This window comes from Borostomias antarcticus, assembly GCF_949987555.1.
Source record: "Borostomias antarcticus genome assembly, chromosome: 7".
In the NCBI taxonomy this organism is placed as follows: Eukaryota; Metazoa; Chordata; class Actinopteri; order Stomiiformes; family Stomiidae; genus Borostomias; species Borostomias antarcticus.
In genome coordinates, this window is record NC_140240.1 from 28,153,374 (window position 1) to 28,169,965 (window position 16,592).

The window sequence follows — 16,592 nt, forward strand, 5'->3', positions numbered from 1 at the left end:
GTCTCTGTGTGTTTAGCATAATCCTGGGTATGAGCTGAGGAGGTTGAGATACAGTATGGTTCATGAGGGTGTTGGTATCCCAGTATGACTGTGTCCCAGTATGCATATGAGAAAGAGAGAGAGAAAGAGGGAGACAGAGAGAGAGAGAGAGAGAGAGCGAGAGCGAGAGCGAGAGCGAGAGAGAGAGCATACGGTAACAGTACTGACCTCAATTGCTTGTGCATGTGTGTAGTGTGCACAGAACCCGCCTTTTCTGTTTGAGAGAGAGTGTGTACGTGTGTGTGTGTGTGTACAGTGTGTGCGTATGTGTGTGTGTGCTGTTCCCACCTCTCCTGTTTGAGAAAGAGTGTGTGTATGTGTGCGTGTGTGTGTGTGCGGTTCCCACCTCCCCTGTTTGAGAAAGAGTGTGTGTATGTGTGTGTGTGTGTGTGTGCGGTTCCCACCTCCCCTGTTTGAGAAAGAGTGTGTGTATGTGTGTGTGTGTGTGTGTGCGGTTCCCACCTCTCCTGTTTGAGAAAGAGTGTGTGTATGTGTGTGTATGTGTGCGTGTGTGTGCGGTTCCCACCTCTCCTGTTTGAGGGCGTACTCCAGCATCTTAATCCTCCTGACCAGGTCCTTCTTCAGGTTCTCCTGACCCTTCCTCTCCCCCTGCAGGAAGGCTATCTGGGCCTGAGGACAGAGGCGTTACACACCCATCAATATCACTAATGGATCCCACGCACAATATCAGTCACACAATAGACATTTAGGCCTGAGTGTATGACACACATGGTACAAAAACCTCCAGTATGCGAGATCCTGTGTGAGGCGCCAAGATTACTTTTCAGGAGGGATTCATGTAAATTTGCTTGAAGTGGACATGTTTTGATCCCAGGTGCTCACTGCGTGTGGTCACAATATCGAAGCAGGTTTTATGGTAAATGGTAATGGTATGCACTGTACTTATTAGGGCTGTCAAAAGTGCCATAAAATTGAGTTTGGATATATTCAAATTAATTTACTAGAGTTCGAACGATATTCAAATTTATACATAAAAAAAAAAAGATTTTTCATGAATATAATAGCCTAATAAATAACCCATGACTGTAATATTGTACTGTGAACACTGTTACCCCTCGCTGAGGTGTTAACATTCATCTTTCGATAAGGTGCTGGGTCTGGATTATTGGATTATTGCCTGTAAATAAATTGTAGCCTATAAATGTTCTGTTATTAATGGAAATCGCTGCATATTTTTTGATAAATAATATTATTTATTAATATTACAATATTCAAACTCTCAAATTTCGGTTCGAACTTCTTTTAAAAAATATTAGATTTTTTTTTCGAACTTTTTTTTACAGCCCTAGTACTTATATAGTGCTTTTATCCAAAGCGCTTTACGATGGCCTCTCATTTACCCATTCACACACACATTCACACACCAATGGCGATGCAAGGTGCCATGCAAGGTGCTAGGTGCTCATTGGGAGCAATTTGGGGTTCAGTGTCTTGCACAAGGACACTTCGACATGTGGACAGGAGGAGGCGGGATTCGAACCACCGACCCCAGGATCATTGGACGACCCGCTCTACCACTGAGCCACAGCTGGCCCGTTTTTTAAGCCCTGGTTCCAACCACAGATAGACCTCCATCTACAACTGGTGTTCCAGTTCCTCTGATCACTAAACTGATCGTGGACCTTGTAAAAACAAGACTTTTAACCAGGACAAAGGCTTCGCCAGCTTGACCACGTGAGCTCACATTCCGTTTCACTCCGTGGATCAGTCTTGTCATCCAGCCTTTCAAACCCACTCGACCCAATATTGCTTGCTCACACAAACACGTTCCTCACTAACCTCCATTCATAGCCTATACACTTAACTCAACCCCTTCATAGCCTATACACTTAACTCAACCCCTTCATAGCCTATACACTTAACTCAACCCCTTCATAGCCTACACACTTAACTCAACCTCTTCATAGCCTACACACTTAACTCGGGTTGAGCCTACACTTAACCCATTCATAGCCTACACACAACCCATTCATAGCCTACACACTCAACCCATTCATAGCCTACACTTAACCCATTCATAGCCTACACACTCAAGCCATTCATAGCCTACACTTAACCCATTCATAGCCTACACTTAACCCATTCATAGCCTACACACTCAACCCATTCATAGCCTACACACTCAACCCATTCATAGCCTACACACTCAACCCATTCATAGCCTACACTTAACCCATTCATAGCCTACACACTCAAGCCATTCATAGCCTACACTTAACCCATTCATAGCCTACACACTCAACCCATTCATAGCCTACACACTCAACCCATTCATAGCCTACACTCAACCCATTCATAGCCCACACATTTAACCCATTCATAGTCTACACGCTTAACTCAACCCATTCATAGCCTACACGCTTAACTCAACCCATTCATAGCCTACACGCTTAACTCAACCCATTCATAACCTACACACTTAACCCATTCATAGCCTATACATTTAACTCAACCCATTCATAGCCTACACGCTTAACTCAACCCATTCATAGCATACACACGTAACTCAACTCATGTTTTCCCTTCTTCAATAGTGTATTTATGTATTTTTGAGCTGGTTCTCAGGGATATTAGCCTACTCGTGAAAACCTCAAACCAAACCAATATCACACAAACAGCATCATCCACCCCCAAGCTTCCTAGTGAGCTCCGGTTACCTGGTCTCTAATCGCCAGACAGTAATGGCCGAGTGTGATGTCTCTCTCACAACGTCGCCCGTTTGCCCCTCCTCACATTCCTGTGGGTGGTTTGTGAAGGGCCAGGGGGCAGCCAGGCCACGGACGCTGGAATGCACATCGGGCTCGTCGGCCAAAACAAGCCCCCCTTGTGAAAACCCCGTAACCCCTTTTCAAAAACAATGGTTCTGTGCAGAGAGAGAGAGACAGTGAAATGATGTGGTGAATATCAACCATGCAGTGAGGGATGGCCAGGGTTTTGTTAGGGCATTTATTTGTTATCTTAGATACTGTAACAGGGGAGTTTACACACTAAATAGTTGTAGCCCATCTCTTTTGGCGTGTCCAGAGTGGGATTAGAACCCAGGTCAAGAACGCGATGGCAGTTGGGCCGATTGGGACGTCCCCGCTCCTCTGAGGAGTAAGTTTCAACCGGCTGCTCCACGTTTCACTCGGTTACATAGACAGGCACAGATAAATGGCCTGGGGCCTCATTTATAAAACAGTGTGGAGGATTTGCGTCATAAGGTTGCGTACGTACGCAATACAGACCCATATACGCACAGAAATATTCAGATTTAAATGGTAAATGGACTGCACTTATATAGCGCTTTTCCACCTTAGCGGCACTCAAAGCGCTTTACAACGGCCTCTCATTCACCCATTCACACACACATTCACACACCAATGGCGGTAGCTGCCATGCAAGGTGCTAACCTGCTCATTGGGAGCAATTTGGGGTTAGGTGTCTTGCTCAAGGACATTTCGACATGTGGACAGTCGGAGCTGGGATTCGAACCACTGACCCTTCGATCACTGAACGACCCGCTTTACCAACTGAGCTACAGCCGATATCATGCATATGTACATCCTACTCTACTTTCCCATTATAAATCATAATCAACACCAAACTTGGCGCACGTGAACGTGTCAACGCCCCGTTGACACTGACTGGATGACGGTGATGCCCAGTGTGAAATAGAAGCTTTTGTAGGGGAGGTTGAAGCGAGAGTGGGGGGGTGTGGTGGCCAAGAGGCAAGTCATCGGTCTCGTAAACCGAAGAGATTGTGGGATCCATTCCTATCCATGCCACTGTAATAACAATACATGAAACTGCGCTCGTACAGTAGCTGCCCGACTGAGGCATCGAGAGCGGCATCATTACCTCCGCCCCAGCGACAGCGCAGGGCGAGAGGTCATGTTTTTGGTGGTGTGTGTTTGTTTGTATGTATGTGTGTTTGTTCGTTTGTTTGTGAGCAGGATTATGCAAAAACGACTAGACCACCTTTATTGACATAAGACTTCAAAGTGTCAATAAAAGTGGATTTCATGCAATGCATTAGAATGTTGTTATACACAAAGCGGATATGTGTACAGTACACAAACATTTGAATACAAATCATATCATTGCATTTACATTTTTATATTGACTCAAATAATACAGGCAAAAAGGGAAAAATAAAAATGCAATCTGACCTTGCATAAACATTTAAATTAAGTTACACACAAATCATTCAAATGCAAATCACATGATTGCATTTTAATTTTCATATTGAATAATATATGCAAAAGTGGAAAATGAAAATGCAATTCCAATTTACATTAACATTTGAAATAAGTTATCGATATGCTTCCATACTGATCTGGTTTCAACTTCCTGTGTGGCATCCTGACATTAATCTCATAAATTAAGCTAATTTAAGAGCAAATAGCCCGTGTGCGCAGCCAACACACACTCGCACACAGATCAATGACCAACATAAACACACACCAAATACACCCCCCCTACCCACACACACACACCCCCGCCTGATTTAAACCTTCACTTAATGTTATGCTTGTAGCTCTGAATCACAGACGGCTAATCCTTGGTGCAGCCTTGTTCTCGCCAGGCCCTAAGGGGGTTGGAGAGGCCTCTGGAGCGATGGGGGCCGCTGTATATTTAGCCGATGTATATATAGGCCCCCCCCCTCCCGCGGTGAGAATGCAGACTGGCCTCTTGTTAATTAGGTGATAAATGTCTGACTTGGTCTCTGTCAAACTAGGCCGCCCCCCCCCTCTCTCTCTATCTCTCCCCCCCCCCCCCCCCTCTCTCTCCCTCTCCCCCCCCTCTCTCTCTCTCTCTCCCCCCCCCCCCCTCTCTCTCTCTCTCTCTCTGTCAAGTGTGGCTCCCTCCTCTTCCCCTCCCTGTAGATTTGTCGTCTGGCTGTCGGTTTCTCTGTCTGCTTCTTGTTCTTGCTGGCAGCCCGTCCCCCAGGAATATCTGCCTGTGCCGCTGTTTTGTCCGTCTCTCTCTCCCTCTCTCTCTCTCTCCGATCGGAGCAAGCTGCATTCTCTCGTCGTCCGCTCGTCACGCTCTCTTGCTCTGCCCCCCTCTCGGTGACTCGCTCACACTTGCTCTCTTTCCCTTTCTCTTTCACCGTCCCTCTCCAATCCCAGACTCCAAAAAAAAACCCCAGAAAGAGCATAGCACCCTGGGAAATAAAGGAGAGGGGGCGGGGGGGCTTCCTCACGTCTGAACCAGGGACCCCCCCTCCCGCCTCTCCCCCCCTCCATCACCATCATGAGGTGACGCCTCACCCTTGACCCTCTAGCGGGGGATGATGAGGGTCCCGAAACTTTGATCCGACTTAGGGTCACAAGCGAGGGGGGTGGGTGGTGGTGCTCGATGCTCGCCGTGTCCCGCGATGTCGGCTACGTGACACGCGGTATCAGCTGAGCCGAGCGGGGGGGGGGGGGACATGTGACCGGCCCCGACGTAAGATCCAAGGGGGCTGCCGCGAGATAAGTCCAGATCAAGTGATGCAATTACGCGGCCGTACGCATATTATGGTATGGCCGAGGCTAACCGGAATGACTGGCGCGGAAGAGAAGGTTTTTTTTGTTTTTTTTAGAGGTGGGGGTGATGATGATGTTCAAGGGTTGCGACTGAAAAAAAAAAAACGTTGTCGACGGACACACTACCTGGTGGTATCTTCGCTATCCAGACAGAAACGTTTGGGCAGTTAGGCGTACAACCCGCTATCGTACCGTCGTTATTGGTCATTTCATTGCCGAGTAATTTCCCCCATCAATCAGAGCTGTAATTCATGTCACTAAACCAGGTTTGTGAGCCACTGACTAATGGGCCGGCATCTTTGCCACATAATGTGCTCCATCATGTCAAACGTAGGTATTTAGATCCGCTAGAGGGGTCATGACTTTACAATTCAGCCCAGAATGCCTTGCTCCTCCCCAAATGTGTTAAACCAGCTCAGTGGCCTTGTGGTTAGAGTGTCCGCCCTGAGATCGAGAGGTTGGGGGTTCGATTCCCGGCCGAGTCATACCGAAGACTATAAAAAATGCTACCCAATGCCTCCCTGCTTGGCCCTCAGCATCGAGGGTTGGATTGCGTGCCTCACGCTAAGGAACCAGGAGATAGGCTCCTGCCCTATGCCACTAGGCTCGAGGAACATTGGTTCTTAAGGCTACTTCTTCCCCAAATGTTTCGCCAATATCTGTTTCTGTTCGTCTCAGCTAAGGAGTCCACTCATCCAGGGCCTCTGGGCGTATCTCACTCTCCTCTCCTTCACTCTCAGAGCTGTCCCTCTTTCTCGCTCTGCCGGTTTCTGTCGGTGCGACACCCGCAGCCCTCCGAACGGAATGACTCAGTACGGAGCGCCAGATCAGCCGCCCCCCCCCACCCCCCCCTCCCGCTCGCTCTGCGTAGCCTCGGGGGCGTAACCCCTCATGCGACACTTCCCTTTCTCCCTTCTCTTCAAGCAGTCACTGTCGATTTCCCCCTTATATAGAACTCAGCAGGTGATTCGCTCCCTCACCCCCATACGTTGAGAATTGCAATGTATCACATAATATGTACGATCATGTCTGTAGAAGAGCAGTGGCTCGAAACGTCGGCAGAATAAATTCCTGAGAAAGGAGCTACAGTGTGCGGATCTTCTATTTCTCTGATCTGTCTTTGGGATCCAGCTCCTGCCTGAAAAGGTTGGAGTTGATGTGCGTGCCTAACTTTTTATCTCACGTAATATGTATCGCTTCGTATTGCAATGCATTGTGATATGTATCGTATTGTGAGGTCCTTGCCATTACCCAGCCCTACACCTGTATATATATATATATATATATATTATAATATATATTTATTTTCATTTGCAATTTGCAGTTCTTACTGTATGATGTTGGCGTTTCTGTGTCCGTTGCCATGGCTTCCCTGAGCAAGGAGCATTTCTAATCATCTCTACATGCGTTTGTGGACCCTTGCGTAGGAGAGCGGCTGTAAATATTACTTTCAATGTATTGGAATATGCGCCGTGGGCTGGACCAGCATTGCTTACATAAGAGCATACTGCCCTGAACACTGCTTTACTACAGTAGCTCCATCCCCATGACGCACTGTTAAACATGTACAGAACCTGTAAAGCTGTAAATACTTAAAACATGGAAAAGGAGTACAATGGTGGAAGTACACCATTTCTACATGGTCTCTTTAGAGGTGTGGTTCATTATACACCGTCAAGCTCAAAGACATTCCATGTAGGGGTGAAAACCCAGTGAGGAATTTACTGCGTAACTTCGGCTTCGACTGGAATCCACTGTCGAGACGCTGCTGAACTCGCTATTCTGGGCCTCTGACTCTCGCTTGTACCTTACTTGTAAGGTTACCAAGGCAACTGGTGAGGTTTTTTTTCCCCTCACGGAGGCCCACAGACTGTGTGGCAGACCGGGAGCAGGTGCCCCAAATGATAGTCTTCAGTCTCCACATCAGTGTTGCTACGGGACGGACATCAATACGGGAACAGAATCGAAATCGGGTCAGAGTTTGAGTCATTGATGCCGTATCTGAGGGGGGAAAAAAAACTGAGACATAGTTGGTTTTGAAGCTCCACATTGTATCCAGTCAGGTGTCTGTGCTCGGGGTGGGCTCAGGTATTTGAGATGGTTACGGAGAGGGGGGTGTCCTCAGAGGCTTTTGTGCTCCAGTCCTCATTAGCTCCAGAAATAGCAACAAGTAGCGACAAATTTCTCATCGTGTATTCCTGCCGTGTATCGCTGAGGAAGTTCAGTGTACATTATTAGAACCCGCAGACGATGTGGTACAGGCCCGTAGCCGGGGGGGTGGGGGGGGGGTCGGGGGGGTTGGATGCACTCCCCCTCACGACCAAAGGTCCAGAAATCACTAAATCTGTCAGCACCCCCCCCCCTCCTCAACAACTCGCCTGGCAATCAAAATAAAAACATCTGTCAGCGCCCCCCACCCTCTCCCCATCAACAACTCGCCCGACAATCAAATTAAAAACTGCGATAAATGGTAAATGGACTGCACTTATAGATATTTGTCGCTCTGGAATATGTAGGGGTGGGACGTATGCCCACCTCCCTTGTTCTCTGTAAAGCGCATTGTGTTGCCTCTGGGTATTGATTGATAAGGTCTGCTTCTTGAACAAAAAGAACCCCCCCTTCCACAAGGCTGGCTACGGGCCTGTGGTAGTACCTCTGAAACACACAGCTTTGTGGCCCATGAGAGACTGGCAGAGCGCATGGGTCTTAAGGTGCCTTATCTCAGCCTACATGAAAGGGAAGCTGGGCAACGCTTCGACATCGCAAAAACAACACTGACAGGATCTTATTGTTATTGGTTATAATAGAGGCTTTGTGTCTTCTGCTCTGACATAACATCTCGGCGTAATGAAAAGATTGAAGCTTTGCATGTTGTCTTTGCTCAGTTCATCGATGGTGTTATTCACTACTAGGACTATTGAGAGCACTAGCTCGGTGGATGGTGTCCCACATGCAATAAAAAACCATGTCACCTTGGGACGATGGATTGCTAGATCTGGGATTTGATTTGGACCTAAATGTCAAGCTAATGAGGTGCAATTTAGTAAAGACAGGGACTATTTAAAAACCATCCGTCCTATGACAGGAAATATTCAAAATGACACCCAGGAGCTCTGACTCCACTGTTGCCTTTGACGAGGTCACACATCACACAGGCCCGCGTCCCCGACGGAGCACCTGCCGTAACCGTCACGGCCGGCGCGTGTCAGAACTACTTCCTGCGAGTCTAACAGAATCATATGAGTCAATCTCCGAGCCCCTCGCCCCATCATCCTGCTGGCGGTATGTATCCCCCTCTCGCCGTCACAGACCCCGTTTGTCTTGAGGTAGCTAGGGCTACGGACACACAGAAATAGAGGAAGGGAAGAGGGAAGAGGCCTTTTGTCTTAGTGCCCAGAGGAAGAGTGGAACAAATGGAGGGGTATTATTGAGAATGGCAAAGAATAGCAGAGTGACACAGCACGCCGGCCTGTTAGCTCCCTCCCTCCCTCTGGGAACACGCGGACACGAGCGCACTTCTGAGGTTCTTTAATTAGAACAGAGAAACCCTCTGAGCCCGAAGCAGGGACATGGAGGAAGGGAGAGAGGGAAGAGCCCTCGCCTACTGTGAAGCTTTAGCCTAGGATGAGCGTGGCCTATTCGTAAGCCATCCACTCGGTCGGAATGAACAATACGGCAAATAGACAAAACCAGATGGGGTTTTTTCAGAGCCACTCGTTCATTGTCGCTCACTGAGGGGGGGGGGGGGGGGGGGCTTAGGATCGACCCCTGTACATTAGTGTGTGTGTGTGTGTGTGTGTATGTGTGTGTGCGCGTAAACATATACCAGAGCCCACTATAGGGGGTAGTTGCCATAATTAATTTGACCATTTACAAGGTACATTTTGTTTTGTACATAAAAAACGATGCTTGGTGTCTCGGTAAAAGTAGTCTATTCTACTCAGAACTACTTTCTCAATCCACAGATTTCAGTGCTTGAGGTGTTAAGTACGTGATTAGTAGTTGCCTGGATTTGTTTGGCCACTAGATGGAGACACTGGACAAACTCCTGTTGTGTGCTACAGTGTTTGCTCTAGATTGTTTTTCAGCAGCGGGGGGTAAAGGATTTTGTTGTACCCTGGGTGGTGTGTGCGCGTGAATATCAACCGGCAATTAAAAAAACATTAAAAAAAACAACAACCTTACTGCAGAATAAACTTCAGATTTATTTAAGCATACCCAAAGGAAAATTCAAGATGAGATCTCCTTTATATCACATTTAGATCGCCGAAACAAAAATGAGCACTAGTCAAGACCAAAGAGAGATTTTGTGCATTTTCTTATTCATGTTTCATAACATACATATAAAAACATGAACAAGATATCAATGTTTGGTCACATGCATAAATACAAACTGGAAAGAACATTGACGGGATGTGTGTGTGTGTACTCACATGACGGGATGTGTGTGTGTGTGTGTACTCACGTTAACCCACGTGGCGGGGGGATATGTGTGTGTGTACTCATATGCTACTGGCAATGTGCTACATACACATTCTCCTCCATTCTCATTTATATCTGCCCTCTCGCTCTCTTCTTCACTCTGCTCTCCACACGCCTCCACTACCTCTGCCTGTCTAGTCTGATATGGTTACATTTAAGAATGAGTAACGTTAGATTATTGATCACCGTACTCTTACCACAGTAAGAGCATTAAAATATTGTAGTAACGTTAGCCACCAACATCAGACAACATATTTTACAACTAGATGGTATTTATATCTCTAGCTAAATCCTCAGCTGTTACCTGACTATCTTCCTCATCCACCTTTCTCTTCTTTGAGAAATATCTCAACAAACCCATCTGAAAAGGCAACCAGGGATATTTCAATAGCTTCTAAACATCGTTGGCAATTATTCTACCGATGTTTATTGAAGTAACGTCTGTAACTTCTGATTCACTGAGTTCGCTAACGTTAGCTAGCTAGCTTACCAAGCTAACTTGGCTAACGGGTGATGTTTGCTAGTTGGAAGATTATCAGTATAACGTAGCTAATGATAATTAATTGCCATTGGACATCAATAGAGAATATAATGCTCATTTAAACAGTAACGTTAGCTACAATTTATCTAACTTAACATTTGTATAATACCTCTGTATTCGCTCTGCTTGCCGCTCTGTAGCTAACGCTGGAGTCACGCTCTGTAGCTAACGCTGGAGTCACGCTCTGTAGCTAACGCTGGAGTCACGCTCTGTAGCTAACGCTGGAGTCACGCTCTGTAGCTAACGCTGGAGTCACGCTCTGTAGCTAACACTGGAGTCACGCTCTGTAGCTAACGCTGGAGTCACGCTCTGTAGCTAACGCTGGAGTCACGCTCTGTAGCTAACACTGGAGTCACGCTCTGTAGCCAACGCTGGAGTCACGCTCTGTAGCTAACGCTGGAGTCACGCTCTGTAGCTAACGCTGGAGTCGGGCTCTGAGGAGAAAATGCTCTCAGCGCTTGTTTATTTTGTTGTCATGACTTCACGAGTGATTGACATCCTGTCAGTGTTCCATTTCCTCGTCCTCCTCAAAGTGGAGAGAGAGCGGAGTGACGACCATTCGTTCCACGGAGCTAGCCGTATCTACCGCTGCGCAGTAAAATAAAAATAATAAAAGAACCATTCTGAAGTAGCAGCGCCAGTAATTTAGCAGCGTCGGGCCACCGCTGCTGAATGTATATAGCGGAAACCCTGTGCTACATTATGCGAAACTCAATTCAGGGTTGTAACGTTACGTCCAATATGCTGGCAGCTCCGGCTTATCTTTTCCCTCAAATGGATATCTGGACCAGAAAGATAGCGTATAATAGAGATCCACTTTTTTTCAGTTACAGTCCGATTCCGATACCTGAATTTGGATATCTGCCGATACCGATCCGATACTGATGCTTCCGCTCTTTTTTCTTGAATAATTATTTATCATAAACTAATTACGCAAAATTATTACCATTAACCTACTCTTTATACACTTTTCACACACCATTGAACTGTTTTTTATTATTAGGATGTCTTGTATCTTGTTATTTCTGCAAGGTTGAGGACCCAAAACATAACTTTACTCCCGTATGGCTTTGCTTTAATCTCACTCCTTGCGCACGACTAGTGCGAGACGAGCAGGAATATGTTGGTACTGCAATTCACTGTACAGTACTGCGCCACACACCGACTGTGGACCAATCGGGGGAGGGATGGAATCGTTACGACAGCGGAAAAAGGGCAAGGCGAGTGTCTGCGAACCGCTGGAGTCGGGGGGTCTCATCCGGCAGATGCTTCGCTGCTCAGTAAGATGTGGAGGCAGTAACAGAGGGGGGAGGGGTCGACTATAATTTCTCGTGACTGGGAAACATGATGCAAGTTCAGGCGGCGCAAAACAGTGTTTGCGGACTGATGCCCTAACAGCCGCCCCAACCCCTTACTGCTCTCTCTCTCTCTCTCTCTCCGGGAAACCTTTTCCTTCTGTCCCCGGGAGGCTCACACCCCTGAGCGCCTCGTCCTGATTAGGAGGTTAGCGTTCACCTGGGCCCTGCTGCACTTGTAAACATTGGGGGGGGGATGTGCTCACTCCCCCCCCTTATTTGCCTTTGGAAAACGCGCAGATGTAACAGAACAGACAGAACGCTTGTTAAAAAGTCTACATTCTGTTCCTGTAGCATTTATACACTCCGAGCCGAGAGTGTATTCATGCACAACATCCATAAAGCTCACACACTGATAAATTAGGTGACGCATGGCAAAGGACTTCACTTCCACAGGCAAAGTCTTTGAAGTAGTTTAGTACTTAAGATAGAGTTTCTGTTGGGTAGCGTAGGTAGTACGTGGCTGTAGCTCAGTTGGTAGAGCGGGTCGTTCAATGATCAAAGGGTCAGTGGTTCGAATCCCAGCTCCGACTGTCCACATGTCGAAGTGTCCTTGAGCAAGACACCTAACCCCAAATTGCTCCCAATGAGCAGGTTAGCACCTTGCATGGCAGCTACCGCCATTGGTGTGTGAATGTATGGGTGAATGAGAGGCCATTGGTGTGTGAATGTGTGTGAATGGGTGAATGAGAGGCCATTGTAAAGCGCTTTGAGTGCCGCTAAGGTGGAAAAGCGCTATATAAGTGCAGTCCATTTACCAATTACCATAGTAGTTGGAAACCTCTAATGCATACACCAAGAGAGATCCAGTAACCATGGAGATGAACTCTTCACCCTCTCTCTCTTGCATCAACATGGGGAAGAGACCAGAGGAGTGCTTACAGTACAAAAGCTGTGACTCACACTCACACACACATGCAAACAAACACACTTCACTTTCACACACAGCTGGCTCATCCACCTTCTGGAAGGTGACCAATAGTAACCCCCTGATGAAAGTCAAGCGGGCACCATATGGAACTGATGTCAACTCGTCTGCGCTGTGATTTCCCAGGCATCCTACATCGCCCACACCGGGTCTCGAACTCAGTTCCTCTGACTCCCAACTGCTGTTCTAATCAGCTACGGCACAGAGAGGCAAGCTATCCAGTGACGCAGCCGGATATTAATTATACTAGTGGAGCGAGTTTATCCAACTCAGCTGGGCTACACATAATGTCTACAGCAGGTTGAGGTTACACAAGAAATTCATAACGGCAACAGTCTTAACATTGTATTATCAATGTAACCATACCAAAGAAAAGCTTAGACCAGACTGCTGAAGATTATTAGCTTGCCTCATTTCCTGTCTTCCCAGCCTCCTCTGCAGCTCACAGAAGACAACACAAGGCTACATGTATTTTCCTGGTGTCAAAGACCCCATTATCCATTCATGAGCTTCGTCTACGAGTGGAAAACAAACTGCCGACCGTGGTGAAGAGTGAGACCCAAAAGACCTCTCTGTTCTCTGGGTTCTCCGCAGGGTTCTCTGCTAAGTCACCGGAAGTGGCTTTCGGTGGTATGCGTGCCAGATTAACTCCCGTTTTCACAGTGGGCTGGCGGCGTCACATAGACAAAGCCCACACTGTACTTTTGATCTACACACATTGACATGGGTCAGTTGGAATATTGGGGCATAGGCCAAGGAATATTGGGGCATAGGGCAAGCATTGAGACACAAGGTAACCGTTACATTACGGTGTGGTAAAGGGATTTAGAGACGACGATGAAAGCTGTGGTGAGGTACATTTGGACTCTTTTATGTCTTATTAAATCATTTTTTACATCTGAGAAGCCAGAGTGTGCGGCATCACTTTCTTTGTCTACGGCCGCTGCCAGCACCTCACCACACTAAGTGTGCGTTCCCTCTGCTTCAACATTTGGACTGAGACCAGAGATGGATTGCTGCTTCACAGTGTAATCAGGTGTTGATGAAAATAACCAACTGGTACTTGAGGCAACAGTATTATGTCGGGTACTGCTTTCAAAGACACCGGGCCATCAGCTTGGAGATTTTTTAACAATCCAAAAGACTATCTGCCTCCAGACAACCAGATGAAGGGAGCTTCTCAATCGCATCTCTTGTGCCACCTTGTCCGTCATTGTGCGAACCTCAATTGTCACGAGACACAATGTCTTCCTCTAGAAAACTGTAGCATTTGCTTGGCACTGTGAAGACTGTTCTTTATCAGAAGGTGGGCTGGCAATCTCTTTCTCTAAGGTGTAACTATCACTGGTATTTGTTTATCTTCAAAGACGTTATTGTTAAACTTCCACCTTCTCTGGTGGCCTGGAGCCTTGGCACCAACCAGACCCGATCAGATGATCGGCTTGTTCCTCGAGTGCATCCTGAACTTGGAAGGGCTGCTTTTTTCAACGATGCTCCTTATACTTGGAATAACTTACAACAGACTCTAAAGCTTGAGGTCCTTCCTTCAGTCACGGAGTTTAAGTCTATGGCTCATTCATTCATTTATTTATTTAAAAGGGACAGCGTACAGTTAAAACATATACTTTACGCATAGACTACTATGACAACATATAATGCACTGTACCAGATTCTAGCTTCAAGCTAATTTGCATCTGCTCTGAACCTATGTACTTCACCCTGTGACTGTTTTTCATTATTATTATTGTACATTGCATTTGTTTTGTAGATTTGTGTCTGTGTAAACTCGTCGTCACTGTAAATGAGGGAAACCTCAGTGCTTCACGAGTATAAATAAAGGTTTGAAATGAAACGTATGTATCAATCATAAACATGACACTTTCTTCCACAGATTTGTAATTCCATAAAATGAGGAAACAGGGACTAAAGAAACTGACGAGCTTCTCTCCGTTTAATGGGTAGTTCGTGACAACATGAAGGGCGTTGCGGGTGTTTGCATGTCGGCCACGCAGTGATATGACTCTCAGGAAGTGTGTGACCTCTGGAATGTACAAAGGGCACGGCCAATGTTGCTATGGCTACACTATGCCAAATCAATATCCTTCTCCATGTCACGCTTACAGCCCAGTGGTGAGGGGTGGGGGGCACGGTGTCTGTACGAGAGGTGGGTCACATCAAGCTGGTCGCGGGCGCACAGTCATGACACAATACAACACGCCAGCCGACAAAATGGCCTTCGGAGCAAAAGCTCTGACCGATGGATAAGAACGTCCACGAGGCAATCAGCAGAGCACTAGATGAGTAACATAAAATAACCTCGACAGCTTTAGGAGACCCAAAACATGGGGTCACATTTAACATCCCACGAGCCAATCAGGGCGCTCCTCTGCCGTGCCTCGCCACGCTTAATGGAGCGGACTTTGTCGAGTGGCCGTGTTGCAAAGCGAAAGCGCCTCCATTTATTTTGTTTAATTACCTGGGTAAGATCGGGCCCTGTGGCCTTTCCGCCCTCCGTGTTGACGGGCCGAACCGGGGGGAAAATGGCGACGGCCAGGTCATCTACAACGTCGCTCTCGACAGTCGCTGAGGCTGAAGGCTCACCTCCACGCAGCCATGACGACAGAACGGTGTCAAGTCTGGACATCCCTAGTACGTTGATAGGACGATCTCCTTTCTATCGGAGAACGCTTGTTCCGGGAAATGAACAAAAGCGAGCCATCCACATTTCATTGCTATTTCATGTCTACCCTGCTCCTCAGGGTCTTCTAATACGAACCTGCTGGAGGGTTCACAAGAGAGCGGTTTGGGACCTACGATCAACAGAACTGCTTGGCGTTCGCCAGTGGGTTTCACCTGAACCCTCGCTCTGATGGTGATCAACCTGCAGGATGTTTATACGGCAGGGGTTTATTCTGGGACAGTCTCTCTACGGAGCTAATCCCTAATTAATTCAGATTAAAATTGGAATGGCTAAAGCGGTCCCCTGCCAAGTTCTGAACAGGACAGCCAAAGACAAGCATTAATACATTACCGATGACAGATACACAGATGAGATGACAGACAGTTTCCAAGTTTCCAAGGCACGCGTACAGCACACACAACACATCAACTGAGCAGATTAATTTTCATCTGGCAACACGTCTGGAGTGTGGAGCACACAACATGAAACGAATGAACCTCATGTGAGTTTAGCCCGTTCAAAACCTATGACTAAAGCGGCAAATTATCGGAATATTTGGTTGGAATCGTTACCATTCCGATTTCCACTCTAAAGCGAGCTCTGCTGAGATGAAAGCAGAATGGATAAGCAGGACTTCCCAGAGGACGGTCATATAGGAAGAAACGCCGCAGAACTGGAGAAGAAAAAGACAGAAAAGCTGTACGTGTTGTTTTTAGCCATCTCACGCGCCGAAATGGGAATTATAGGATACACAATCCCTTCTTGGTTTTTGGTTTCCCCAGAGGGGCACTCTGATGGGGAACATGTTCTCTATGGGGACCGCTGCGGGGGTTCTGTTCCCTCACAGCGCTGTGTGTGATCCTGCAAACTCTCTCCCTCCCCTCCCTTCTACCCTCTACCCTCCTTCTGCCCTCCCTTGCTCTTTCCACCAACCTCTCTCGTCATCTGCTCTCCGCGTCGGAGTGTTTTGCGTGGAAGCATCAGCCCGTGGCCAACGGAAGGGCTAGTGAAAGGTCAACCATAAGTGCTGACT

The 16,592-nt window shown here is 47.2% G+C and overlaps 1 protein-coding gene across 1 annotated transcript in view; it reads right to left on the reverse strand.

Moving 5' to 3' along the window:
- strn (striatin, calmodulin binding protein) overlaps positions 1–16,592 on the reverse strand; it is a gene marked incomplete at its 5' end in the record, with an annotated part of 49,356 nt that overhangs the window by 27,224 nt on the left and 5,540 nt on the right. The window contains one exon of the mRNA XM_084441205.1: positions 566–669. Coding sequence (XP_084297331.1) covers positions 566–669 — 104 coding nt within the window. The remainder of the gene's footprint in view (positions 1–565; positions 670–16,592) is intronic.